General features: G+C 40.1%; 2 protein-coding genes across 9 annotated transcripts in view; one reads left to right on the top strand and one right to left on the bottom strand.

The window, feature by feature from the left end:
• Positions 1 to 1,424: 1,424 nt before the first annotated feature.
• Positions 1,425 to 8,215, top strand: MNS1 (meiosis specific nuclear structural 1). The gene is made up of 10 exons (XM_042824544.1): positions 1,425 to 1,589; positions 1,709 to 2,098; positions 2,178 to 2,305; positions 2,418 to 2,520; positions 3,232 to 3,461; positions 4,199 to 4,415; positions 4,494 to 4,601; positions 4,836 to 5,093; positions 5,961 to 6,086; positions 7,537 to 8,215. Exons 1-10 carry the CDS (start codon positions 1,425 to 1,427, stop codon positions 7,633 to 7,635), a joined length of 1,824 nt encoding a protein of 607 aa, XP_042680478.1. The 3' UTR covers positions 7,636 to 8,215.
• Positions 5,957 to 26,078, bottom strand: part of TEX9 (testis expressed 9) — a 20,743-nt gene continuing 621 nt past the window's right edge. For 3 of the 8 annotated variants that reach the window (XM_042824259.1, XM_042824256.1, XM_042824257.1), the window contains 11 exons: positions 24,996 to 25,059; positions 23,467 to 23,537; positions 20,133 to 20,181; positions 19,147 to 19,232; positions 17,652 to 17,827; positions 15,239 to 15,321; positions 14,739 to 14,912; positions 12,917 to 13,051; positions 12,299 to 12,433; positions 9,151 to 9,258; positions 8,275 to 9,045 (listed from right to left, as the gene is read on the bottom strand). In XM_042824259.1, coding sequence (XP_042680193.1) covers positions 9,181 to 9,258; positions 12,299 to 12,433; positions 12,917 to 13,051; positions 14,739 to 14,912; positions 15,239 to 15,321; positions 17,652 to 17,827; positions 19,147 to 19,232; positions 20,133 to 20,181; positions 23,467 to 23,537; positions 24,996 to 25,059 — 1,051 coding nt within the window. In that variant the 3' untranslated portion in view covers positions 8,275 to 9,045; positions 9,151 to 9,180. Of the gene's footprint in view, positions 6,505 to 8,274; positions 9,259 to 12,298; positions 12,434 to 12,916; positions 13,052 to 14,738; positions 14,913 to 15,238; positions 15,322 to 17,651; positions 17,828 to 19,146; positions 19,233 to 20,132; positions 20,182 to 23,466; positions 23,538 to 24,995; positions 25,060 to 25,465; positions 25,541 to 26,078 lie in introns of those variants that run through there. The other 5 variants (XR_006169846.1, XR_006169847.1, XM_042824258.1 and 2 more) reach the window with 5 other exon arrangements.

Genomic DNA, 26,078 nt, shown 5'->3' with positions numbered 1-26,078 from the left:
CAGCTGTACTTTTGCTGAGCGCATCTAAAGCACTGACTGTCTTCGTTCCTTGTAGTACTTTTGTTTACAGTCCGTAATCTCGTAAGTAAAAGGTAACTTCTGCCTGCTGCTGCGCTGGCACAGATTTTCCCCTCTCTTGCAGAATAATTGAAAAAAAAAAAATCATTATTATTTTTAGTGCTCAGATTTTCTTGACAGTGACAGCCCATTGGCTGCTAAATCTGCTGTTCCATCCATCACCCGCATCAGGGAAAGCAGGCAAGCGCTTCTCTGTGACTTACCTGGGTCTTTAGCAGATCAATACCACTGCTCAGATGTTTCAGACCCTTTCCTGTTAATTCACATTTATCTTTTCATCTGAAGAAGGTAAATTACCTCACAGTGACACTGTTATCCCCCACAGTGGATGTACTGTTGCAAAGTCAGCATGACCCACATATCTTTTCTCAGCTGGAACGCATTTTTCACTGTCACATGGCAGGATCTGCTAAAATGCCCTGGAAAAGTAAACCTGCGGAGTGGCATCCACTTTCTCATTCAGTGACCTTACCTGCTGTGAGCTCCTGCATCACCTTCAATTTAAGCAGCTGAAGCAAAGGGAACCACCTCTATCCCTGTAACGCTCTATTTGATCATGTTTGTCATTGGCCAAATTCTCATTCCTCAGCAGCGTTGATTTCAGCAGTGATGAGCTGATCGCTGGTGGTGCTACTGGGACTGAAAACCACAGCATTTGTTAATGCTGTGTTATCCTGAGGAAGGACTGTGCGTGCTCCTGGCTGCACAAAGCCTTCCAGGCCCTGGGGGTGTTTGATGCTGTATGAGGAAGGTATGTACAGCAGTCACTGACTGTCTGGCTGCAGCCAGACTGCTGCAAGGAGTGGTGCTGTATGGAACAGCAGTTTATGGTAGTCATGCAGCTGGGACTTTTTGCTTTCCAAACTGCAGCAAAGCAGACACGTCTGTGTCTGTTATCATTAGAACAAGTTTGGCTGTAAAGGGCCTAGTGTAGCTGGTTGCAAAACAAGTCCGTTCTTACTCTGTTCTTTCAGATGTGTTGAGCAGCTCTGTCCCAGGACTGCTGTTCTACAGCTTAAATCTGTGCATCTTTAAGCGAGAAACATGTTGGTGCCATCAGGACAGGGAAAAGTAGGCCTGCTTCCCACACAGTGCCAGATCGCTTTGTGGGAAGGCCCTGCTAGGAGAGCAAAGCAGGTGGCTTCTGCGGGTGGGGGCGGCTCATCCACAAAGGTGACCTTGGAGGGGAGAAGGGACGCATCAGTGACACCGGGTGCCTGCGCTGCCAGCAGGTGTGCGGATGGCCCAGGGGAGTGTGAGTTAGTGAGCAGGAGGGCGCTGTGCCCTGGGGGCACAGCGGGACACCGATCCGGTGGCCATAGACAGGTCTGGAGATACAGGGCAAAATGACGGCGGGAGCATTAGGGCCTGGGGGAGGGGGACGCGATGAGACCAGCGGTTCGTTGAAGGGTAAGAGTGGGGCCAGGGGCACACGGTGGTTTCCGTGGGGTTTCTGCGGCGCTTCTCCTCCCCAGCACGCGGTGGCTGCAAGGCCAGCAGGTCGCTCCTTTGTTTGCCATCTGCGCGCGCCACGTGTCTGCGGCCTGCGGGGGAGCACGGAGAGTCACGAACCGTCCTGAGGTGCGCGGGTCCCAGAACTGTCTCTGCCCGTATTTCCGCTATGCGCTAGAAGCGCTTCGCGGCACGCCTCAAACGCGTGGCAAAGCTTCCCGCGGCCCGGCCCGGAGCACAACTGCCGTCAGGCGGCCCGCACCGCGCTCACAGGACGCCGTCGCCCTCGCTGACCGGAAGTCGCCGCTCGCTTCCGCCGCCGCATTCCACCGTCGCCGTGGCGACGCGGCGCGCGCTCTGCAGGAGGCATGGTGAGCTGGCGGGATGGCGGAGTCGGGGCCCGGCGGGACGGCCCGGCGCACCGCCGCTCTCTTGTCTCCCGCAGGCGTCCGCGTGGCACGGCGCGGGGCTGCCGCCGGCGGCGGAGGAGCGGGGCGGGCTGCTGCGGGCCGCCAAGCTGCGGGCGGCGGTGGAGCAGGAGCGGCGGCTGGAAGAGGCCGTGCGAACGGTGAGAACCGCGGGCGGGGCCGGGCGGGGCCGTGCGGAGCCGTGGGGCGAACCGGGGCGGCCGTCCTCGTTCCGCGCAGGGAGAGGAGCGGAGGCGGCAGAGGGAGCGGCGGCGGCTGCAGGAGGAGCGGCTGGCGGCGGAGCTGGCGCGGCTGAAGCACGAGAAGCTGAGCGATGAGAAGATGAGGCAGCAAGTGCGGGAGAACAGGTAGAGCCGCCCGCTGCCTGCTGCTGCTTCCCGCCCTGCGAATGCCGTTTGCCCTTAGGCACCGGGCTGCTTACAATGTGATACGCTTTATCTTTTTTTTCCCCTCTCTCAGTCTTGAACTTCGAGAACTCGAGAAGAAACTAAAATCTGCATATCTGAACAAAGAGCGAGCGGCGCAGATCGCTGAGAAAGAAGCCATAGAGTTTGAGAAAATGGTAATCCCACGCGTCCTGCCTGCGCTGCTTCCAAATCCTCTGTGCAGCAGCCAGCGGCGTGCTGTGGCACAAGGCTCACCTGGCGCTGTGGTGAAGGCAGCCGTGTGCAAAGCTGTGTGATGGGACACGGCGGTGATTTCACTGCCCCTTAATGTTGGTGGAGGTTAAATGGAGGCGCTGTGTTGTTGTACAGTAAGCAGTCATTGCAGCGAATCCTCAGGGACAGCGGTTGGAAATGTCACTGCTGTTAAACACGTCTGAGTAACTCTATAAAGACCTGTGGGCTTCTGTGTGCGTGTGATGTCAGCGATCAGGCAGAAGATTCTGAGTGCATTGAAGTTTAGCACAAAATACAACTTAAGCAAATTGCTGTAAAAACATCTCTTCTGCTGAGGATGTTCTGCAAAGTCCTGCTACGTTCTAGTTATCACACCAACATGAGCTCATTTCACTCCTGCTGAATGCTCTGCTTGGTCCTAGCAGTACTTACAGCTGCCTTCAAGTTGCTTATATAACGGGGATTCTCTCCAAGGTTCTTCCTCCTGAGCTGAGACATTCTACATGGTGAGGCAGTGAGCGTGTGGAGAGGGGAGAGAGACTGGTTTCATCGTGCAGTGTTCCTTCCCTGTGCTGTGTAATTTTTTAAGTGGGAAGTAATAATGGGAGTAAAAAGGAATCTTTTATAGCTTTTTCTTTTATTTTCTCCTGTAGAAACGTGAGGCTGAAATAGCCCAAAAGATGAAGGAAGAGTATGAAAGGGCAGCAAAAGAAGAAAGTTTGGCAGAACTGAGGCGAAACGAGGAGAAAATAATTTATCAGCAAGAGCTGGAGAAGCAGCTTGAGGAACAGGAGCGGAAGAAGCAGGGAGTTTATGACGAGTTTCTGAAAGAGAAACTCATGATTGATGAAATCATAAGGAAGATCTATGAGGAAGATCAAAAGTTTGTAAACTTGAATTTCTATTGTTTTTTAATTTGCATATAGTTCCTTATAGGATTACAGGCTTTATTTCCTTGGCTAAGGGCCATTTCAGCATATCATTCCTACTGAATAAGTATTTCTTGTCCAATTTTAGAAAAAAGAAGTTGACTTGCATGAATTTTGCTGTTTTATGAGCCAGAATATTCCACTTATTTCAGTCTGTCTTGTGTCCTTGTACCCAGACAGGAAGTCAGCTTATGTTCAAGGTGCTCTCACTGCACCAGAAATGACTGCTCGTCACAGATTTCCACCTCGCCTCCCATCCCTGCTTCCCCATGGTACATGTTGTGTGCTGGTCCTATGGACACACATAGGGAAGGAGGTTTCTGGGGGCAGAGTGAAAGCGAGAAGAGTTCCATGTACATTTAGAACAGGTTCAGAGCTTGTGAGGCACTTGGGCTGCTGGGCTTCCTTCTCTGTGTTCTGTTTGAATGGAGCATGTATAAAACAGCAGCAGTGAATACCAGTGTGTACAGCCTGTCCTCCTGAGTAAAGGCATCAGACACAAGATTCCTTTTCAGAGGTAGTTCATTAGTAAGTATTTGCAATTTAGGCATCAAGTTTCCAGCTGAATGGGTAAGGACGGTCGTTTAAATCTTAGTCCAGAATATATTATTTATGGTGAGCATGTGGTCTGCTCAGCGTCACACCCCAGTGTGGTAAATAACAATACTCTCTTGTTTTTTACTTTACACAGGGAAAAACAGCTTAAGTTAGAGAAGATGAGAGCAACTCAGACATATATTGAAGCTTTTAAAAAAGAACAGGCTGTGTGGAGGCAGAGGAAACGGGAAGAGATGGAAGAAGAAAACAGGAAAATTGTGGAGTTTGCCAACAGTCAGCGGCAAAGAGAAGAAGATTGGACGGCCAAAGTTAGAGACATGGAGGAGAAAAAACAACAACTTCAGGCCATGGTATTAAAAATTAAAGTTGTAGAAAAACATATTGTGTATTTTTCTCTTTTACTTAGAAATCCTTCCTTCTTATAATAGATTGCCCAGAATCTAGAAAGAGAGCAACAGAAGCGTGACGAAGTGGAACGAATACGCCAGGAGCTGTATCTGGAAGAACAACTTGAGACTGATAGAAAGAAGGAGATGGTGAGTGCTGGGAGGCAGCTGAAGCAGTACCTGTGCTGGCTGTGGGGGAGCTCACTTTCCGTGGACTCCTGCAGACATGAGTATGGGTATTTTGGCACTTGTCGGTACCAGGTTTTTTATTATGTAGACAGTGACAGCCACTGTCATTTTCTTCTCTGAGAAATCAGATTGGCTGAAGATGAATTTTTTCAAACAATTTTCGGTATACAGCATCTGACTGAATTTTCTCCATAGGCAGAAATCGAGATGAGAATAAGGCAGCGCCTGGATTTAAGGCAAATGTACGAAGAGCAGTTAGCTTTGAAGAAGGTAGCGCAGCGAGCCGTGCAAGAGGAGGAAGAAGCCTTCAGACAGCAGATGCAGGCCAAGTTTGCAGAGGATGATCGTATTGAACAGATGAATGCTCAGAAACGAAGAATGAAACAGCTTGAACACAGAAAGGCTGTGGAAAAACTTATTGAAGACCGTCACAAACAATTTATTGCAGATAAAGTAAGAGAAGTTTTCAGTTTCACCCTTGGTCTGAACCAAACCATTTTAACGTGAGAAAAGTCTACCCTACATCAAGGCTGTAGGGAAAGGACAGGAGAACTGCAGAGAAATGAGGAAGGGGTGGGAAACACACCCTTGTTGTGCTGGAAGAAAGGCATCTTTCTAAAGCTAAATTCTTAGAGCTTAAAAGGTTAGAGCCTGCAGATCATTGTATACCTGACATGCTCTGCAAATAGCTCTTCAAGAGCCATGAGATCAGCGACACAAATGTCCAGCTCAGCCTCCCTGATCAGCCAGCACAACTGAGGATGCATAAAAAGGGGGAACCCAGCCCCGATTTCAGACTGTGTCCCCTTTTAGCATCTGAGGAAGAAAAACCTTTACATGAACTAAAAACATCTACTCTGTAGTTTTCAGTCTGTACATGTATAACGTGAGCTGTGGTTTCTGCTCTGCTCATCGGCACAAGAACGTGTCTGTTTTTCTTTTCCTGGAGCAGAGCAGTGAAGCAGGAACAGACTGTGTTGTCTAGGGGCTGGCAAGGAACCCGAGCTTTGCTTACCAGTCTTTTAAAAAGGGCTTTTAAATAGCATAACTACAGCCCCATGTCTTGCTATTCAGTCTTCTCTTTTGTCGGAGATACTTCTTCTACTTAACATGTACTTTGGTTCTTTGATACACGCTTTTCATCCTTTTCATATCTATTTTCTTGTGACCAGGAGTCAAAATTAAATGAAAGTTCAAAATTTACTCCACAAAAAAAAAAAAAAAAAAAAAAAAAGAGCACCTCTTTAATCCTTAGTTTCTGTTGGTGGAAATAAATGTTCATGGAGCTGAAACTCAACAAAACTGGCTTGTTTATTGTAGGAGCATGAACTTGAAGAATGGCAGTTAGAGGAGAAAAGACAAGCAAACATTCGTGCAGTTGTTGAAGAAGAGAGACAGAAACTCCTGAAAGAACATGCATCTAAATTACTGGGTTATCTTCCTAGAGTAAGTGATTATCTGTTAAATGCTTTACATGTTTATTCTATAAATGGTTTTTTTTCTTGGCTAGTATAAGGTAAAGTTGTTAGCCATGTGAATTACATGGAGTGAGTATCTTTATTGCATCAGCTCTTGTCTGCTCACCTTGGATTGGAAAGCAGATGAAAGAACACAGAAGCTTTGGGCTGTACTGTAGCCCTATTGAGGCCATGTGCAGAGCTTGCTGATTGCTTCCACAGCTCTTTGCAGATCCAAAGCTTTTGGGATACGGAATGTAATTTTTAAAGCAGGGCTTTTCCAGCTAGAAAGGGCTCCACTATAAGACAGTTTTGACCAACTTCTTCCATTTGGGTTTTCGGAGCAGTTATCTGTGTTGTTGGCTGCCTTGTTTGTCTTCTGTTGGCATGGAAATGAGGCCTCTTCCCTGTTACAGTGCAACAAACAGCAGGGCTCACAAGAATGTCAGTGCTCATTCTGTTCATCCTTGTCTTTTTAAAGGTTATAGAGATGGAAGCAACTCTAGTTACATGAATAAAGTACAATTTATAGTACATTTCATCATCATGAAGATCACCTGATGGTACACAAATGAAAGAGAGCTGCTTTTAGGATGTAAAGGTGCAATTAGAGGAGGGAAGGAGTTACTCAGATGTCTAAAGAAATTGTTTCCTGCAGTACTGAAACACATTGTAAACATAGCAAATTTTATTTTTAATCAAATAATTACTATACTCACTTTGTGCATGAATTGGTAAGACTTGGAAGTAGAGATTCAGAGAGTTAATTTTCAGTGAGGATGCAATGGAAGTGCAACACAAAAGGGCACTACTTTTGATGTAATTTCCTGCTTTGAGTTGACTGTTGTTGAACAGCTTTGGCTGTTGCAGCGTCCATGGCTCATATCTGCCCCATGGTACTGATGTCCTACTGTTCTTTCTCTGCTTTTATGAGACCTGAATAGGGTGTCACATTGCATGGGACTTCACTCAGAATGGATTGATGGCAAAGTTCTTCCTAGCTCTGAAGTCTCCAATACTACTTCAGCACGCCTGAATGTGGACATGAAGCCCCAGCCAAGCCAGTGCCTCTTTTCAGTGTAGTTTCTTGATTTTTTGCTAAACCTATAGATGTGCTCTGCTGCCTCTAGTCACTTTTATTAGAAACAGAATGCAGATAAACATTGTCTTTTGTATACTGCTTATGTGACAGTCGTTACTGATTCTCACCCCAATGCGCCTGAACAAAAAACGCAGTTCTAGGTTAGCACCAAGTACAGCAGTTAGAAATTCATCCACTGGGTCTTGGTGATGCTTTTCAGAGCTATTTGTTGTTTTTGTTTTAGAGATAACACAGGTTCCAAGGTATTAGCTATACAATCGTTTCCATTAAAAAAATTCAGAGATCCATAATTATCTGTTTAATTTCTTTTTATCTTCTGTGGTGCTTCTTTCTCCAGGGAATACTCAAAGGCGAAGATGATATTAACATGCTTGGTGAGGAGTTTAGGTTGGCTTATCAGAAGAGAAGAGATGATCCATCTTCTGAAGAGAGCTGAAATTTCCACTGCCTGCCCTCCTGCTTTGCCACTAGATGTCATCTGATTGCTAATGAAAATGTCTACCTGCTGTTAACAGCAAGGAACTCGTTTTTATTCTCATAAAAATCTCCATTTTAAGACTGGAGCTCTGAACTGAAGAACGGCTCATCTTATTTAAATGCACTTAAATTTTTCAGGAATAAACTGCTACAGATTTCTCAATAATCTATCAGCTAAATACAACTGAGTTAGTGATGAAGCAGTGTTTGAAAATGTTTTCTTCAGCCCACGGCAGAAACCTGAAGTAGTGCAAGTTCAGATGGGTGTCACATAACAGACAATACGATTGTCTTAATGCACTGTTTCTGTTTGTAAGTTAACGAAGTATCTACATTTGCATTGTACTGTTAAATAACTAATCTAAAGGTAGGTAATACAAATCACTAATGGTAGATCACAATTACTTTTTCCACTGCTAGCTCACGTGATTGTGCTAGTAAAATCTGAGATGTAATTCTCATTTTGAGATCAGAGTCATAGAATCATAGAATTGCTCAAGTTGGAAAAGACCTTAAAGATCATCAGGTCCAGCCATGACCTAACCATACTACCCCAACTCTAACAGCCCTCTGCTCACGTCCCTGAGCACCACATCCAAATGGTTTTTAAGCACATCCAGGGATGGTGACTCAATCACCTCCCTGGGGAGCCTATTCCAGTGCTTCACAACCCTATCTGTAGAGAAGTTTTCCTTGATATCCAACCTAAACTTACCCTGGTGCAACTGGAGGCCATTTCCCGTCGTCCTGTCACCAGTGAGAAGAGACCAGCCCCGCTCTCACTATAAGCACCTTGCAGAGTCATTGCTAATAGCCTCACTTCAAACAAACTTTGTGTGTCACTGTTCTACTAAATCACTCTCAGGAATCCACTGAAATAGCTGAGGTTTAACAAAGCTTCATTAACCAGCACGGGCTTTTATTACTCTTGTTCATTAGTGTACATCATACGCATGGTTCATCTACACCCACATTTTTATTTAATACTCTGTTATAATGATGAGATGATAAACTTTTTCAGGAAATAATGCATGTAGAGCACCTGTGATACGGAGCCATTGCTGCTGACTGTATCCATTACCAGTATCTAAAGACCACAGAAATATATGAATATTTATATTTATTTTTTTTACCTTGACTAAATAAAATAGGAACTTTCAAACAATAAGCTGTATCAGATTGTAGTCACTCTGGCTTCTCTTTAGACTGAATGTTACCTTATTAACAGTTTTGAATGCTAAAACAGAAGAACAGATAACAAAGTTCACCTGCTCTGTGTGCCTCCTGGCTCCTTACAGAACAGACAGCTGGGCTCGGAACTTCACAGGAAATCTGTATTGCATGTGACATTCCAAAGCAGCCTGTCAGGCTTTTGAAAGTGAAATAATTTCAATGTTAGCAAAACCACCAAAATCCATTCTCTGAGATGTATTTGTTAACTATCAACATACACTACAGTGCCAAAACAACGTACCGTCTGCTTTGTATTTCAAACAAGTTTGAATCAATCATTTCCCCACTCAAGAGCTTTCATGAATTCCTCTTCAGTAAAAGAAAGCATCCTAGCAGCTTCAATGTGCATCTCAAAAGAAATAAAACATAAATCAGGAGCAGAAGATAAAGCAGCATGAATGACAAAGACCTGCATGACTGAAGGGGGCTGCAAATTGATTGCTCTGTGTTTTCCTGCTGTGGTTCTGGTGGAGGCTCACCTGTTTAAGATGAGGTTGCTATTCATATTTTTTGCAACAGTTTGATTTTATAACGTGAGGATTGTGATAAATTTTATGGTTAATATTGCAACTTCAGCTCTAGTAAAAGGATCAGTGGCTTCTCTTAATTCTTTGTATAGCTTTAAATATGTATTTTTTTAATGGAGCATAGAAATTACTGGAAAACAGACCATTCCTGTGTCCTCGTAAAGAACACATAAGAAATACTGTATGCGTTCAAGCTGATCAATATTCAGCTAAATTTTAAGTTATACAAATCAAATGTGTCACTAAGATTCAGTCAGAGTAGTAGTGCTGCTAAATGTATGATTTAATGTTAAATTAGTATTTTAGCAAAAAGATTCCTAAATAGTATAATCAGCATAAAGCAAAGCATTAAATTAATACACCTTGCTGAGAGGTGGCTGGAGCTGACCACCCTTTGCTGTGTTGCTGTAAGTCTTGCTGTACAGAGGTGGTCCATTATGGCACATATGTGTAGGAAACAGAACATTGCTTTGAGTGGAACAAACAGAATTTTAAGCTTACTACAGGGCTGCTTTTTGATTAAAAATTGTAATTGTCAAGAATGTCATCAAGATGACTTTCAGGCCAATGTATTTGCACAGAGCTATTACTCAAAAGCAAGCAGCAGCCAGAAAGCCCTGGAAGCTCACTGCTTTGCAGCTGCTGTCACGGTAAACATCCCAAATATGCCACATCCCCCTCATCTCTTATCAACATTTCAAGTAGCAAGGAAAGTGTCCAGGCTAAACAGTTTTTTAAACACGAGGACTGTTCTGAAAGAAACGGGAACAGTTCACATCTACAAGGTGTCTGATTTTTCCCTATATATGTACACACATCTTGTTGGTTCCAAACAATGCCTAGTCAGCATGTGTAATTCCCACAGATAGATAGCCTAAAACTCAGGTTTAGTTCCACTAGATTCCTTTTAAAACTAAGATTTTCTATGATCTTGAGGCAAGCAGAGGATGGTCTAAAGACCAGTTTGAATACCAACAGCTACTTGCTGGCAGCTGCAACTTGTCCTGCTAATGGATATTTAGTACTTTTTAGGTATTTTTTTTTCTTCTACTATTCTTCATGCAGTAATATATCCTCACCTTCATGTGAGGTGCATCTGAATCCACAAATATACTACACAAGTCAGCCAGGCTAGGGTTTCCTTAATTCAACAAAAGGCTGCTGTGAAATGAAATTAAGTTCTTCTGGTGATTACATATATTGGTGTCATGTGAGCTTAGCTGCCTTTCCCAGTTCCTTCTGCTGGGAGGAATAAAGGCAGCATTTGGTATTGTTCTCAGGTTCTTCGACCCTCTGCCTGTTCTGAAAGGACTAACAGCAATCTTTTTCTGTGAGTATATGTTTTTATTAACAGAAGGGAAATGGTTTCTTCTATTATCTGCAGTTTTTATGTGGTATTATAATAATTTTTAATGTAAGTTTTGTGAAGTTTATCTGATGCTGATTTTGGTTCAGTCAAATGCTGTTCCTTGGTGCTCATTTCAGTGAGTTGGTGTTCTAGAGAATGAGTTAGCTCATGTATGGAGTATCTGTTGTGTGAATGCTGTGGTTTTTCCATTCTCAAAATAACTTTGAAGAGTTAAGAGAGCAAGACACGGCTAAGTTAACACTATTTCCAATGTTTCTTTTGGTTCTGGTGTGGTCAGAAAAACTCATGCACTGGAAGCGTGTGAGCAGCCCCAGTTGTTCTTATTCCTATTACCTGATCTCCTCTGTTCTGTGTAGGAGATGTATTCAAAATCCCAGGGTGTGTTTTCATGGTGTGGTTCTCTGTTGTTAAGTACGTGCAGTCTGTGTTATGAAGTTGCCACTTCATAGAGAACTGTTCTTTCTCTGTGGAGGCTCAGCAAGTTCAAGTGTTTACTAAGTGTCAGGTTCTCACTGCAGTAAAGGGTAAATGTTCTGTTTTCTTATTGTCAAGGCTACTACTTCTAAGGTGCTTCTGCTCAAGTCACCATTCCTTGCTTTCTTTATCTGATAACTTTGGTTTGTGAGTGCAAAAAGAAGAGCCTTAACTCTACCACTGATTCTTCTCATTCTATGCTGTTCAGTGCTTTGCCTCAATAAAGGTTCAGCACTAAGCAAATGTGAACCACTGTGAAATTAAGATCATATTTACACTATTCTGAGGCATTTAGCCCTGCAAGTCTCCTGTGCAGCCTCAGAAAGAAAACTGAGGTAGGATTGTATGCAAACACTCTTTTAAGCAAAAGCTGTCTTGGGAGTGTAAGACCTAAATGCATCAATAAATGGAAATATTTTTTTTATTTGGGCAACATCTTTTAGAACATACTCTTTTCACTTCAATTTGCTTTCATCAAAACCTGCAGGATCTTCCACTTTGTTCCAGATCTGTACATGTACAGAACACCTCAGAATACAAGCACCAAGAGGCAATATTAATAGATAAGGGCATACTTTGAGAATCCAAGAAAAATGTGGGGCTGAAATGTAATGGCTTAATCGTGAGAGGGCGCTAGAGGTACAGCTGTTGATAGAATAAGAAACATGCTGGAGAAAGAGACAACAAAACTCAATGCTAAAATGAATTGTATTGATGCAGCACCACAGGGAGCTGCTTGCAGGTACTACCTGAACAGTATTTCTTTTCTTAAACAAACAGGTACTCGTGGTCTCAAAGCTTGTTGGTGGTAATCTTTCACCATGACAGGATATGTTCCAAGTTAGGAATTGAGCCAATTCCAAAGAGGACGTCAGTGATGTGTACTAATGAAAGTGAAGCAGCTGTTCTGCTGCACTGAAAATTTCTGTTCTTGGGGCTGTGATTTATGTGAGTGCATCACTTGAAAACAGGCAAGTTCAGCCAAGTTATTTGAAAGACAACTATATTTAGGTTCTTACCTTTTGTCTCTTTAAAATATCAATTAACTTCAGTTGCTTTTTGAAACCTGTTATTAGTTCTCCTTTTTGTTTCTGCAGTTTCTTGTTTTCTGCCTTTAATTCTTCAATTATTTTGAGTTCTTGGTTAGCTACATCCTGCCATGGGAAGGTGAGAAATGTATTATTCATTTAAGTAAAGCTTTAACTGGAGAAACTTGGCATAACATTATAAATGGCAGATGTTAGCCACATGACACATTGGGAAATAAACTGGATGCCTTAAAATATTCCCTCACCAAAACTTAATAAAAACTCAAAAGAGGGCATTTACTGGCTTCTAACAAGTAGATTAATATTGTAGTTTCCTGTGTACTTATTAGGTGTTTAAGTATCTCTCTTTCTCTCTGCAGGCACATCTAATTTCAAAAAAGAGGGGCAGACAGGCTCTGATTTTATTCTATGCATCTTTTCCTGCAGTATTATCAGTAGCAATAAGTTACCAGGCCCCTTGCTGATCCGTTGTGAGTTACTTCTGGGGTAGCCTGTAAACGATGGCATACTTCCAAAGCTGATCAAGCCTCTGGGCTCCCTCTAGCATTACTGAATAATCACAGACTTTGTTTTTCTAAGCCACTGTACCTTGTTACTTTGCTTCAGTTTATTCAGCTCTGCTTTATACTTTTCTGCTTCTTCCAGGGCCCTATTTAAGCGAACCTCTGTTGCACTCTGTCTGCTTGCAGCTTGTTTTTGTACACGCTTTAAATTCTCTAATTCCTATACAGGAAGCAAAGGATAAAAACAAACATTATGAATCATGGTACTTTAAGGCATGCCACAAAAGCAACGCGTTTACAGCGATGGTCATCCGTGAGAATTTGAGTGGATTTCTGTGGCCTGCAAACAGAATCAAATAACATCAATTTCACTACTCTGATGTCCTTTTCCTTTCACCTTATACTTCTTGAAAATGGGTCTGTCTTTCTAAAAATCTCTTAACATTCCCTTAAATGTACTGTGAACTGATCATGTAAGACTATGGGATTGACTGGAAAAAAATAAGTTGTATGCTCAGTGCAAAAAATGGGAAGTGCTGCTGTGTCCAACCTGGAGCAGATTTTGGAACAGCAACTATTAATGCAGCTGCTTTTTTTTCACCTCTTTTTCTCACAGATTATCAAATGTAATTAACAACAAGAAGTTAAAACAGCCTGCTTAAGGTGCCTCAGGGCAGTAACTATTTCATCTAGCTGAAAGTAGTTCATCAAGTGTTTATGGCAACAATCAAAACAGTTCCCTCTCATCTCTGATATGATAAGTATTAGTGCTGCAAGTCAGGAAATAAGGAAAAGAGACCAAGCTGAGAAACAGTAATGAGATTAAAGGTTGGGGAATATAGATAAAAGACAAAGTAGAAGAAATAAGCAGTTCTGGCAGAAAGAGCACATCTTGTCATTTGTGAAAAAGAAACAGACTTTTTTTAAAGAAAAAAACTATCAAACTTTTGGGTACATAAAGACATTCTGTTAAGCAAACGGGCAGGGGCTTTTTGTTAGCCTTCAACCTTCAGGCTCTCTTGTTTCTGAACTGCCTTTTTCCACCCTCCCTTCTCAGTGTTTTATAGTAGTACCATTATTTGTCATGATCAAATCTAGTGAGAAACCTTGTCAGCTTCTAGAAAATGCACCAGATTAGGAATAACTGAAGCAAGTGAGGGGAAAAAATCCCAAGCAAAGGCAACTGAGGAAAGAGACCATATTCTGCACAGTGTATTCTGTCTTCCCCGTGTTTTGAGTCTAACATTCTCCTGGTTACATTACATATAACCAACTGACTGAAGTATTACATGATTTTCTTGTCAACCTCTCCAGCTCTCAGCAAGTACAGAAAAATACATGCTACTCTTAAATTAAGTTCCAAACAAACAAAGCTGGGTGTAAGGCTGTCTGCTCTGACTGGGCAAGTTAATACTGATACATCCAACCTGTAGTGGCTGGTTTACACACAGACTGTTTCAGAGGACAAAGAGCCACCCTTTCCTCTACTTGTAGTTTTGTTTTGTTTTTGAAACTTTCAACAAGTTCTGCAATTTACACCAAAGCTATCGTTACCAGAAGTAATTTTTAACAACTACAAGAAAATGTCAGAAAAATTTCCTTGTATTTTTCAAGACTTTATGGATTTCATGGTAGTTTCTGAAAAGGTTGCTTTGTCTCTTGCATATCTTTTGCTAAAATACAGAGTATGATTGTAGAAGCAGAAGAAAAGCAAGTATCAAAATCAATCATTTCTCTCTCTTACAAAGTGATACAAAATACAATTTCAAAATACAATTTCTAAAGCTGTTTTTGGAGATTGGAAATGTGAATGGAATTGCTGGATACAAATATGTTGAACTTGTCTGAAGGGACTAATCTGATGATTTCCCCCACTGTGAGATAAATGAGACTCATATTTGCAATACCTTTTCTAGTGAAACAACCTCTTGCTGTAATCCTTCACACTTTTTGCTTGCTTCTTGTGATAACATCTTGTATTTCTCAGTCTGAGACTGCTGCACACTGATCTTTCGTTGCAGTCTCGTCCTTTCTTCTTCAGTATCTTTAAGCTGAGATTTTAAATTCTGATTTTCATCTTCCTGTTTGTCAGCAGTTAGCAAAAGCAAACAAAAGATTGCAGGAGAAAAATGTGATAGCAATACATTTGCACTTCTATTTACAAAATATGCACTGCAGATATAATGATTATCATTTTTGAAAAGTGCTGTTATTTTAAAATATCGAGATGCTTCATGATGGATTTCACAATAGCTGTGAAGACAAACTAAGAAAACAAACCACCAATTTAGCAGGGCAGTACTACAAAAAACAAATCTATATTCTTTTTCTCCTCATTTCTGCAGTCTTCTATTTCAGACTGTCAGGGGGACAGACTCTGAGTTTTTTCACAGATAAGAAAACTTACCTTTCTGCTGCATTCGCACACGATGCTATCCAGCTCTTCCTGCATAACACGTAACTTTGCCTTAAGAAACCTGATTTGTGTTTCTGCAGAGATAAAAAGTTACACTTAATATCCCCAAGGACTCATAATTCAATGTAGAAATGAGACAAGAGCAATGTAACAACAATTCATTTTCTTTTTTTTGTTTTAAAAAAGCATGCTGTGTTGGTAGTTTACTGAACAGAAATAGGTAAATTGAAACTAACATTTCTAAATAAATGTTGCAAGTTTCTAATTCTTAGGGAAAGCTTAGGGAAATTTTTATTTTTAATGTCTGAAAACAGCACTTCTAGAATATAAAAGACTCAATTCTCAAAATTGAACATTTCTGGAACCTTTTGTCATACTGCACTATACGTTACAGCATGCTTGAAGTCAAGGAAACTACATCATAGGACAATTCTACAGTGTAATCAATCTGTACTGTGATTTGTGAGTTACAACTAACTTTATGTTGCTCCCAAGGAATTAAATGTAGGCTGCAAATTCCTCCTAATAGGTAAATACTCATCTATGCAGTAGTCTCTGCTTTTTTAAGAACAATTCTAACAATACTCAACCATTTAAGATCCAACACATTCAGAGGGTGTTTTTCCCAAATGCACTACTCTCCTGCTATGGGGCAGCTAAAACATATACTAGCGTTGTGACAAATCAAGTGGAGGGGAAGAGAGCATGTTCTCCTGCTTCCCGTTCCCCACTCTCTCACGGATTACTCACAAGGAACTGCCTTTGAACTTCCATGCACAAGGCATGGAAACAAAATGAGGATCAAGTTGAGCAACACAGGAACGGCCACTATGCACAGCAGGTACAGTGGGAGAAGAATGAAGGAGAGGAGGAGTACATCAGAAGCTGAATAGGAATGGATGGATGGGCACATCTGTTAGCTTGCTCTGAAAATTCCTAGTAGAGAATTCTAAGTAGAATTCCTTTTATTTCACACACCTTATCAGCTGTAGGGTGCAGCTGAAATTGTAACTTCCTGAGCTGCAGACATACTGAAGACATCACATTTAATTCTCATGTAGTTCTGTATTACCGTTTCCCTTCTTAAAACACATTATATGTAGATACTCACCATGTCCTGGGGCAGTAGGTTATCTAATTCGGTTACAGACTATAGAAAAAATACTTTGTTTAGCTTGCTTTAAATCCAACTTTATGGTGTTTGCTAGTGTTTCTTTGGGGGGAGGGGGAGGGGAAGGGGTAAGCAGCTTTTCTTTTAGCATTAATGACCTGGTTACAAAATCTTCCTTCAGAATAAGTGTGGGCCCAGTCCCCCAGTAACAGGGGCTACTTAGTATATATGTTTACTTTCTTATGATGATTGTAACTGGTTTTGAGATTTACCCTGCTAATCTGCTCAGCAACTATTTCTTTACCATGTTAAGGATGAACTGCTGCTGTCTGAGGCATTCCAGGTGTTCTCAACAGGCAATGACAAATTTTAGAAGGATAAGCCATTCCACAGTGTTTTCAGTTCACTTCATCATTAAAGCAATAGAAATAATCCTCACTATTCATGAGCACCAATAACAACTCCCCTTGAGGTGTAAGATTCCACTGCAGTACCAAGCAATGAAAAAGAACTATAATAAATAAAAATCTGAGGATCTGTATTGGGAGATTTAAAGAAAGATTTGAACACAATTACATGAGGTTAGAAACCAAGCTAATTCTGTGTAAGTATGCTTGCTGACACAGAGCTGTTAGATTATATGAGGAGGGTTTTTTTTGCATTTTTTCAATTGCTGCAGTGAATCTGACTTCATGCTTACTTTGTCATTGTAAGAAATGACATAAACCTTTTAACACCCCAGAGCCAAAAAGACAGATGTGCATCATGCCTTTATTTTCACTGGCAAATGTGGCAGTCTCCCTTCCCACTCCATTTCTAGGACAAAGCAACATTAACTCAGAGCACAAATATCTGGAGGGTCCTCATTCATGCACTGTAACAGCAACATCACTTCACTCAAGCCACTTAATCCACAGATTTGAGGAGAATCTTTTCTCTAAAGGCAGAATTTGCAAAAAAACTGAAGTTTATTTTTTTTTGGAAGTATAAGCTGAGCATCATGTATTTCTGCTTCCTGAAATTGTGCTATCCATATATTCAACATTTTTAAAGGTTCAGACGTCTTCTTGTAAAGAAGGAAATCAAGACAAAAATTCACTTTTTCCCCCATGATTATTCACATATGACCTCATCTTCCTTTAGGACTACTTAAGAAAAACCTTTTCATTTTAACACAGTATAACTTACAGGGCATAAAACTTTCCCTATAATTTCTACATAATTTTTTCTTTCCCCCCCTTAGGAGAAATCATTACTAGCAGTCAGGGAGTACAAATAACATATGAAACCTACCTGCTCCAACTTCACTTGCAGTGTTTGGAATAATATCATCATCCAGACAATCTGGCAAGCCTCCTTTCTCTACTTTTCCTTCAATTTCACTCACTGTTTTTGCTAAAGAAAAACCAGTGCAATCCTCCAACACTGCAACATCATCAGCATTTTGTGTTTCCAGATTGATTTCTGAACTAAAATCAAGCAAGAAGGAAAAAAAACAAAAAAAAACAAAAAAAAAAACCACAACAACAAAAAACCCAAAAGCACTGTTTTACATTTAAAATACAAAGCAGAAATTACAGAAATACAGTATTTGCTGTATGTAATGCAACTTCATTGCTTGCTCTCCCAAAAACTAACCAATGGCAATTTCTCATTTTCCTTATGTAAAATACTATTATCTTCCACATGATTACAACAGCCTTTGTATTATAATGTAGAAGCAGATAAATTACTATTTTCTACGAGGATGATTTTAGTACTGCCTCTTTCTCATCCAACAATTTCATACCTCAGAGTAGGGAAAAGAAACAGGAATGCTCTTTAGGGCTTAACTATTGTCTTAAATTTCAATTTTTTCCCTTGACTGTTAGTTCTAATCTTATTATCGGATAGGACAGTTCACTAATCCTAGAAGTTGCAAATGTTAGTTTTTATAACAGCAGTGAACACATGCATACAACACAGATGCTGCATAGGTCACCTTCTCCTACCACTCTAAGTTCACCTTATAGGTTCTGCACCTGTGCAACTCTATTCCTAAATCTCATTATATGGTGTCAGCACAACAACCTCAGTGGAATCCAGGAGGTAGAAAGGGTCCACAAGTGACTCCCACATCTCAAAAGATGTTCTTGGCCAGTACTGATTCTGTGTTCTGTCGCTCTGCAGACCATTTTTATCCTATTTTGGTATGTGTCCATGCTTTCTCTTGTGGCAGTTTTCATTTGCGCTCAGGATTTTATCCACAAACATTTTTCTATTATTTCTCTACTCTTCTGTTCAGAACCCAATTTCTTGGACCTATGACCTTGAATTTGCTATCAGAGATGTAGCTGTTCAGCAAAAACTGAAAACCCCAGAAGGTACTGTTACTGACTTTCTCTAGTTCTGTAGCCCTAGATTCACCAAAATAGCAGAGAAGCTAGAAGGCCTCATGTTTCCCATAACAGGTCTGATCACAAATTAGCCTGCATCACTGCTGTGAACTCTGTTTACCGCAGATGAACTTTGAGTGTGCTCACTGGGCATCCTTTTACTGACAGAATTGACAGAGCTTAACTTTGTCAGCCTCCAGAAAAGCTTGAGTGGAGGTGAGTTTAGGTAACCAGACAGCTACCTGGGGGAGCTGACTACAGAAATAATTTGGTGCATTTTGTCATACAGATATCATAGACATATATATATATATAAATGTAGAAGCATGTATGAATAAAAACACCCTGCTAAGATAAAAACAAAACCCCAAATTCTTGATTACAAACAACAACAAAACACATGTGTAATATACCTTGACGTTATTCTTTTCCCTTTATTTCCAGAATACGTTCTATTCTGAACCATGGATGCAGAAGCACATTTCTTTTTGTTTGATGGCTGTAAAATTTCCCAGAAAACAGGGATTTTTATTAGTTAGTAATGACTTGTTGCTAGTATGTGTTTTGTCTTTTTCTTTCCCCCCTTTTTCATATATTCAAGCCCAACATATGATTTCCAAAGTCTCAGTATCTTAGATTTCTTCAGTTTTATTTGTACTAGTCATTATGTTGCATATTTTATGCCCATATGCCCAAATTATATACATTGAAACATTGCTACCTGGTAGGCTCTTTTTCAGATGCACTCATAATAAATAATAACTTAATTGATGATAAGGCTCCCAGGTTTTATCAAGTTATTAACTAGTTGCTGTGGACTGTGCTTCTTTGAACACTGTTTATCGTGTCTTCAAAAATGCCTTTTCCAAAAAAATAGTACTGTTGTAATTTAAGATCTCTAAAGAAAGATCTAACAACATTTTGTTTCTTTCATCCAAGTAAATGGTAAGTGTGAAGAACATTCTGGAAACTTTAATTTGTCTGCTGAAAAACTCACTGTAATTCTAATTGGAGACCAGCAAGTTACGTTAGTTTGTTCCTAATTTAAATCTCCCTTTTCCATCCCGTATTAAATTCTTTTGACCACAAAAAGGCTGTAGAACTGCCCTTAGTATTACACTGGGGAAAGGAAGAAACGAATTATGTTTCGTACTTACAAGTGACAAATAAGCTTTTGCAGAAGAGAAATTTAAAATACAAAAATGAAATATAATGGAAGCCTACTTAACCAGTGGTGGAGCTGCAGAAGTATTGGAGATGCTGCTCCATCTGTCCCTGTAACAGTCTGCTCTGAGCATCCTTTCCCTCAGGCTCCCTACCCATGTAAGCCCCATAGAGCACGGCCTCAAAACAGAAGAAATAGGCAGAAGCAAAATTAGAATAATTTTGAGTTTGATACCTTGGTATGAGAGTGCTTAAGAGATGAAACTTTAAGAAAGAGTGGATCTCTGCAGAAAAAAAAAATAAGTTCACTGAGTATAGCAAAAATCAACATTTTTGTGATAACAATCCTCCATCACCTGGATTAGGAGAGTAACATTAGATGTATCTACCATCAGCAGAATGTAGGAACATATGCCAGGTCCAATCATAAATTCAGTCTCATTCCCATTTCCATTCTATCTCATTTGCTGCATAAATCACCTGAGGAGTCTAGGATAATCACTCCATTATGGTCTCCAACACAACAGTTTGCTTATGTACTGGAATCTGAATCTCATCTCTTGCAGTGCAGGTAACTGCAGCAAATATGACCAGTGATTCCCTGTACCAGGGAGCACTTAGCTAGTGTATGGATGGAGCCTTAACAGCTTCAGCAGGAGACAGGCAACAGGACCAAAGATCACCAGCAGTTCAGTGACTCAGATGCTCACCTGACATTCCAATAAGTGAATTAATGCAAAACAATAAAGATATAGGCCTGTGTTCTCTACCTCTGAGAATGGAAATGCTTACATTGACTGTTGGCAGTTGACAGGGACTGTAAAATAAATGGGAGATGGGAGCAATTTATTTAAAGCAAATTTTTAAAGTCTCACAGAATTTCCTCTGAAATACATATTGCCAATACTGTATCCATTTTATAGATTGGGGGGGAGCGGGGAGGACAGAGTGAAAGAGTAGCTTTCTTATCTATTTGGCTGAAAACCAAATTTCAGGTTAGATTATTATTTTGGAAGACAGCAGAAAATTTTAGCATGTTGTGTACTATTCAAGTTTCATGTCAGATGTACAATTTCTTTGTTTTCAGAGTTACGTAGATCTCTATCAATCCCCTGAATGATTACCTTTTTCTACCACTTTTTACAGTTTCTAACTCCTCAATTAACATGTAAGCTTATATTTGTAATAAATTTTAAATTTTAGGCACATGAAGTCACCTCAGCATTTCGGTCCAGCTGACCTAGACAAATATTTAGGTTTTGCCTTTAAAAAATTTTAGACACCCATTCAGCAACAAGAATTACCTGAACAAAGCTCCAGAATGTACTAATCAAAAAGAAAAAAAAAAAAAAAATCCAAACAAAACCAAAACCAGCACAGGAGAAATTATCTGTGTGGCTGGCAACAGACTTCAAGAATAGGATGATTAGTTTTTGTCTATTTACCCTATTTTCCTCATGCTCCCTTCCTATTGGCTAGTTTTAGAAGACGTAGAAAGTGAGGAGTTGTTGCCACAGAAATAACAGTTACATTTTCTGAAAAATAAGAAAATACAACATTTGATGCTCAAAAAAACAAAGCATTCTTTTGATCAATAGACTGATCTGTTCCTACTGAGTCCCTTGTCCCCAGCCTTCCTCACAAAACAAATAAAAACCTCATCGTTCACCAAATTTCTTAAATTTGTTTGTTTATCCTTATTAGAGCTTTTTCTCCTTCTTTCCCACAACACTTTTTTAAAGCCTTGCAATACAGCTCTGTAGTTGCTCATTAAGTGAAATGAATATGTAAAACGTGAAAAGGTATAAAATAGGCAGCTGGACAGTTGCAGTGACACTGAAACAGAAGCTAATGTTTAGCATTTCCATCTCAGCACGTACAGACGAGGTGCATGTGCATGAGCAAACCCTTTGTGTTTTGCTAATCCTATTCCCAGCCTGCCCATGCGCACACAGATCCCATCTCTGTGAGCCTGGTGATGCTCTGAAGAGCAAAAGTGTAAACAAAAGCTGATTTCAATGCAGTGTCAGTGGAGCTGCTTTGTCTCTGGGTAATTCACATTTCTCTGCAAAAAAATGAGCTATAAAATCTCCTCCATTACTTATTTTAAAATACATCCCTAGAGAATGACTTGAATATTTTTCTTATTAATTTTTGCCACTCGTCTTTTTTCTCATCCTGTCTCTTACTTAATCTCAATGTTTTCCCTTCATTCCAGTGTCTCTAGTGTTCATTTTCCATACAGGAAATAATGAAACTTGCTTCAAAAAGATTTTAGATGCTTCCTGTGGATTTATGGCATATTTGCTTGCATAATTTTGCAGGAAAAATAAATATCAAATACTTGGAACTAATCTAATTGAATGGCCTCAATGTTCACTCATGGATAATCAGTGTGCCTGATTTCTAACATACGCTTGTATTTTTTTTTCACTCCAGCATGGGATTTCAATTCTCTTCTGTCCCTGTTTACCAGAACACAGTGCCTGTTTTGAGATCTTTTAATTTATGTAGATAATTGGTAGATTAGCTGCTGCTCTGATGCACTACTTACCAACATTTTCATAATGATTCCAGCACTTCCATTTATTTCAAATGTATACCACCATAGCTGCTAACTCTCTTTATAGGGCTCATTCCTCTGATCACATTAATTTGTAAAGTTACTCTATAGTTCAACTTTGTTTTGAAATTCATAGAAATCTTCTGTCAAGTATTCAAAATTCAGCCAGCAGAATATAATACTAAAGAGGATCTATGCACTAGAATATGTTTACAATGCAAGGCTATACCAGTAAGAGATGGTGCATTTTTATTTTTTTTTTTTTTTCCTGACCTTCACAACTTCAGAAACAGCCTCAAAATAGCTCAGAAATGATTGTTACTGTAGTAGCAAAGGTTTTTACTGGTGTACAGGCTTCCATCACAGACTTTTTCACACAAATTTGGTAATATAGTAGATCAGATCCCCATTAAACTGTATATTAGCATATCTCCAACTTAGCCACTTTCAGTGCTACCAATATACAAATCTTTGAACAACTGAGTAAATACTGCCAGGTACCACTCTACAGCTAACAGATTTGAACATAGAGGCCAAAACCCACATTTAGGCATAAATTCTTACAGATTAAAAGTATGTAAAGTGTAATGATATCAAAATTCCAGATGGTGGCAGCTGAATGTTTGTCTATCTTGTGTTTCTTTGTTGTTGTGGGTTTTTTTCTTGCTATTTCTTTAAACAGTGCATTTCCTGTTCCACAGCACTTAAGACAAGTAAAATTAGAATGAAGATAAAAACTATTTCTTTATAAGCAAAACTGGTTACTTGCATTTTTACAGATACTTGAACTACCTAGTCTCCTAGATAGACTATTTCAGCAAAATTAAGACTTGTACGAAAACAAGGAACACTGGTTTAGTATCAGTTATTTAAAACAATAGGATAATATTTAGACTCCACTAATTCAGTGGTCTATGCTGCAAAGCATGACTAGGACAAGTCAGGGAGTATAGATGATTACCAGAGATTCCCCATGAAATACTCACAGCAATTGTAAAGTACGTACCTCTGTTTGTCATCTTCACAGTACTTAGTTTGTACTGAAATTGGTCTAGATAGTGTCTCTTGCTGGCTCTTCTTTATTAAGGAAAAGACAGAAGTAAATTTGGGGAGAATTTGAACAATAAAAGAGAGATTATATATTCATATATCACAGTGAAACTATAGTAGACATGGCCACTTAAGTTTACTGTAGAAAAGGATTTTTTAAACATAAGAAAAGATAGCTTGAAATCAAAAAACTGCTGCTATCCCCAAATATTTATTTCTGCTTCAGAAAGTGCAACTTAAAGCTTCTGCAAACTTATCATCTTAGATGCTGTTATCCTCCCTTTCTCTGAAATGTGTAGGTAGAAATGCATAGCAAGTGGAACAAACTTTCAGTTTGCTGTATTACACCACAAGGCTTAAATATAAGTCTTCATTCATACAATATAGCCATAATTCAGACATTGATATGCTGTTACGTTCTTTAGAGAACAATTTAGTCAAACATTAAATGTTGAGATAGCTTCTGTGTTGCTAAGAAACAGTTAGAAAGCATAATCCAGAGCTAAAAGTAGTTATCCTGTTTTCTTTTTAAATTCTGACTTGCTTTTCTTTTGTTGTTAAATGTGCATCTGTGCAATCAGGCAGTGCTACATGGGTTATTAAGTGCCCCAACAATATTTGATCTGCAGCTGCATTTAGAGGGGGGAAAAAAAGTGGTTTGGTTGTTGCTGTTTTTCAAAGGAAAGAGACTAGATGCTATTTTGGGTGCTTCATCTGCTTCTGTTCAAACTTACCAGAACTCTAGAGGAATGTATGCTTTCATAGTACACAAAGAATGAAGTTTAATAAATAGGCAAAATATTTTGGTTTTTAAGCTTTTTTTATTTGAGTGAAACCATATTTTGAAAATTTCTAATAAGGAGGGAACATTCTCTAAAGGTGTCTTGGGTATAAAACAGATCACTCCAGCTCTCTTTTTTTTTTTTTAATAACTTGACCAATTTTCATATAAAAATTGGCCCAAAGCCACACTAATGTTAAAAGATAATACTAACAATAAACAGGAAATTTTCTTCTGTTTTAAGAAAGTTTCCCTCTAACTAAGTACATATTTTCTATTTATATTGCTTATTCTTTGTACTCCTGTCAGCTTCAGCTATGTATTTCACTAGTTATTGCAGCATCTGGTTTTCAAATACCAAAATAGCATTTTATTTAAGACATAAAACCGTTGCAGAGACTATATTTAACCATCATAAAAAGCTTTTTTAGCTGATCTTATGTATAAGTGCACAAATGCTCTACACAGTTATGTGAATATCCATTTATCTGATGAAATTCTATTATATACTATTACTGCATGTGTTTTTAGTAAAGTTTACAATTTTGAAGGAAGAGGGTTGAGAAAAGGCAAGAAAAGCTTAGATTGAATCTGAAACCAAACTACTTTTAGTTGTCACGGTCGAAATAATTTCTTTTGAAACTTGACCCTGCGTCCATGTGAACCAAGGCTGAATTATGTAACAGCCTGCATAACATACTCACCATGACTTCTTCGGTCTGACGCATCAGTTTTTCTCTTTTTGCTTCTAATTCTGCATTCAGTTTCCTGAAAGAGTACAATAACAATGCTTGTCACCGAGTTTCTGAAACATTTAAAGATGTACATGTGAGCCTGTTAGCACCTGCCCGAAGTAAGTGAAATTTCAATAACTCCTGCAAAGGAGCAGCAAATACTACAGGGTGTTATTCAAGTTGATTGATCAGTGTCCTGGCTTTCTATCAAATCTATAGTAATAAAACACCGTGTACACATGCTTAGACTGTAATAGAATCACAGAATGGCTTTAGTTGGAATGAATGCTAGAAGGCCATCTATCCCAACTCCCCTCCCAACAGGCACACCTAACAGCTCCCTCAGGTGCTCAGAGCCTCTCCAGCCTGACTTTGGGTGTCTCCAAGGATGGAGCACCCACATCTCTGGGCAATCTGTGCCAGTGTCTCACCAAACTTACTGTAAAAACTTCTTCCTTATATCCAGCATAAAACTCCCCTCCTTTAATGTGAAACCATTTCCCCTTGTCCTGTCACAGCACACCCTGCTGATGTGCACGTTCCCTTCTTTCTTACAGCCCCCGTTCAGATACTGAAAGGCCACTCTCAGGTCTCCTCTCCTCCAGGCTGCACAGCCCTTCTGAGACAGAAAGGGTGTCCTTGTTTTCTGTCATGTCACTGCTTAAACCACATTTTACATCCTTAACTCCACAGCACTTCTGTTTTCAGTCACGATCCCGAAGTGTACTTTGAAGCAGGGATTATAGAAGCAGTGGCGTTCAGTGACGTGAATATACAATTAAAACGTGTCACCATATTCATATGCAAGTTAGTAGGACGAGTAACGCCATTTTGTTAAGTAGCAAAACCGAAAGCCCCTGAGCGAAGTGATGCCCAGCGCGGTGCACAGCCGCCCCGGGGTTGATGGAAGGAAAGAAGTTACAGCCTCGTTCTCAGCGCGCTCTTGAACGAGCGCTTCAGAGATTCGGACAGCGGGGATCGATTTCCCGCCAGCCCGCAGCGAGCGGAGCAGGGGATGCGAGCAGGGGATGCGAGCAGGGGATGCGAGCAGGG

Source organism: Centrocercus urophasianus, unplaced genomic scaffold (genome assembly GCF_019232065.1).
Source record: "Centrocercus urophasianus isolate 14NV4802_14NV808 unplaced genomic scaffold, USGS_Curo_1.0 seq_23, whole genome shotgun sequence".
Taxonomy (NCBI): Eukaryota; Metazoa; Chordata; class Aves; order Galliformes; family Phasianidae; genus Centrocercus; species Centrocercus urophasianus.
Note: the sequence above shows the minus strand (reverse complement) of the source record. Positions and strands in the feature narration are given on the sequence as shown.

What these genes read in the sequence shown, in the direction of transcription:
- MNS1 (XM_042824544.1), top strand. Translation starts at nt 1,425, where the DNA reads ATGACGGCGGGAGCATTAGGGCCTGGGGGAGGGGGACGCGATGAGACC. An exon ending in TGGAAGAGGCCGTGCGAACG is followed by an intron (nt 2,099 to 2,177) that starts GTGAGAACCGCG and finishes CGTTCCGCGCAG; the next exon opens with GGAGAGGAGCGGAGGCGGCA. An exon ending in AACAATTTATTGCAGATAAA is followed by an intron (nt 5,094 to 5,960) that starts GTAAGAGAAGTT and finishes TGTTTATTGTAG; the next exon opens with GAGCATGAACTTGAAGAATG.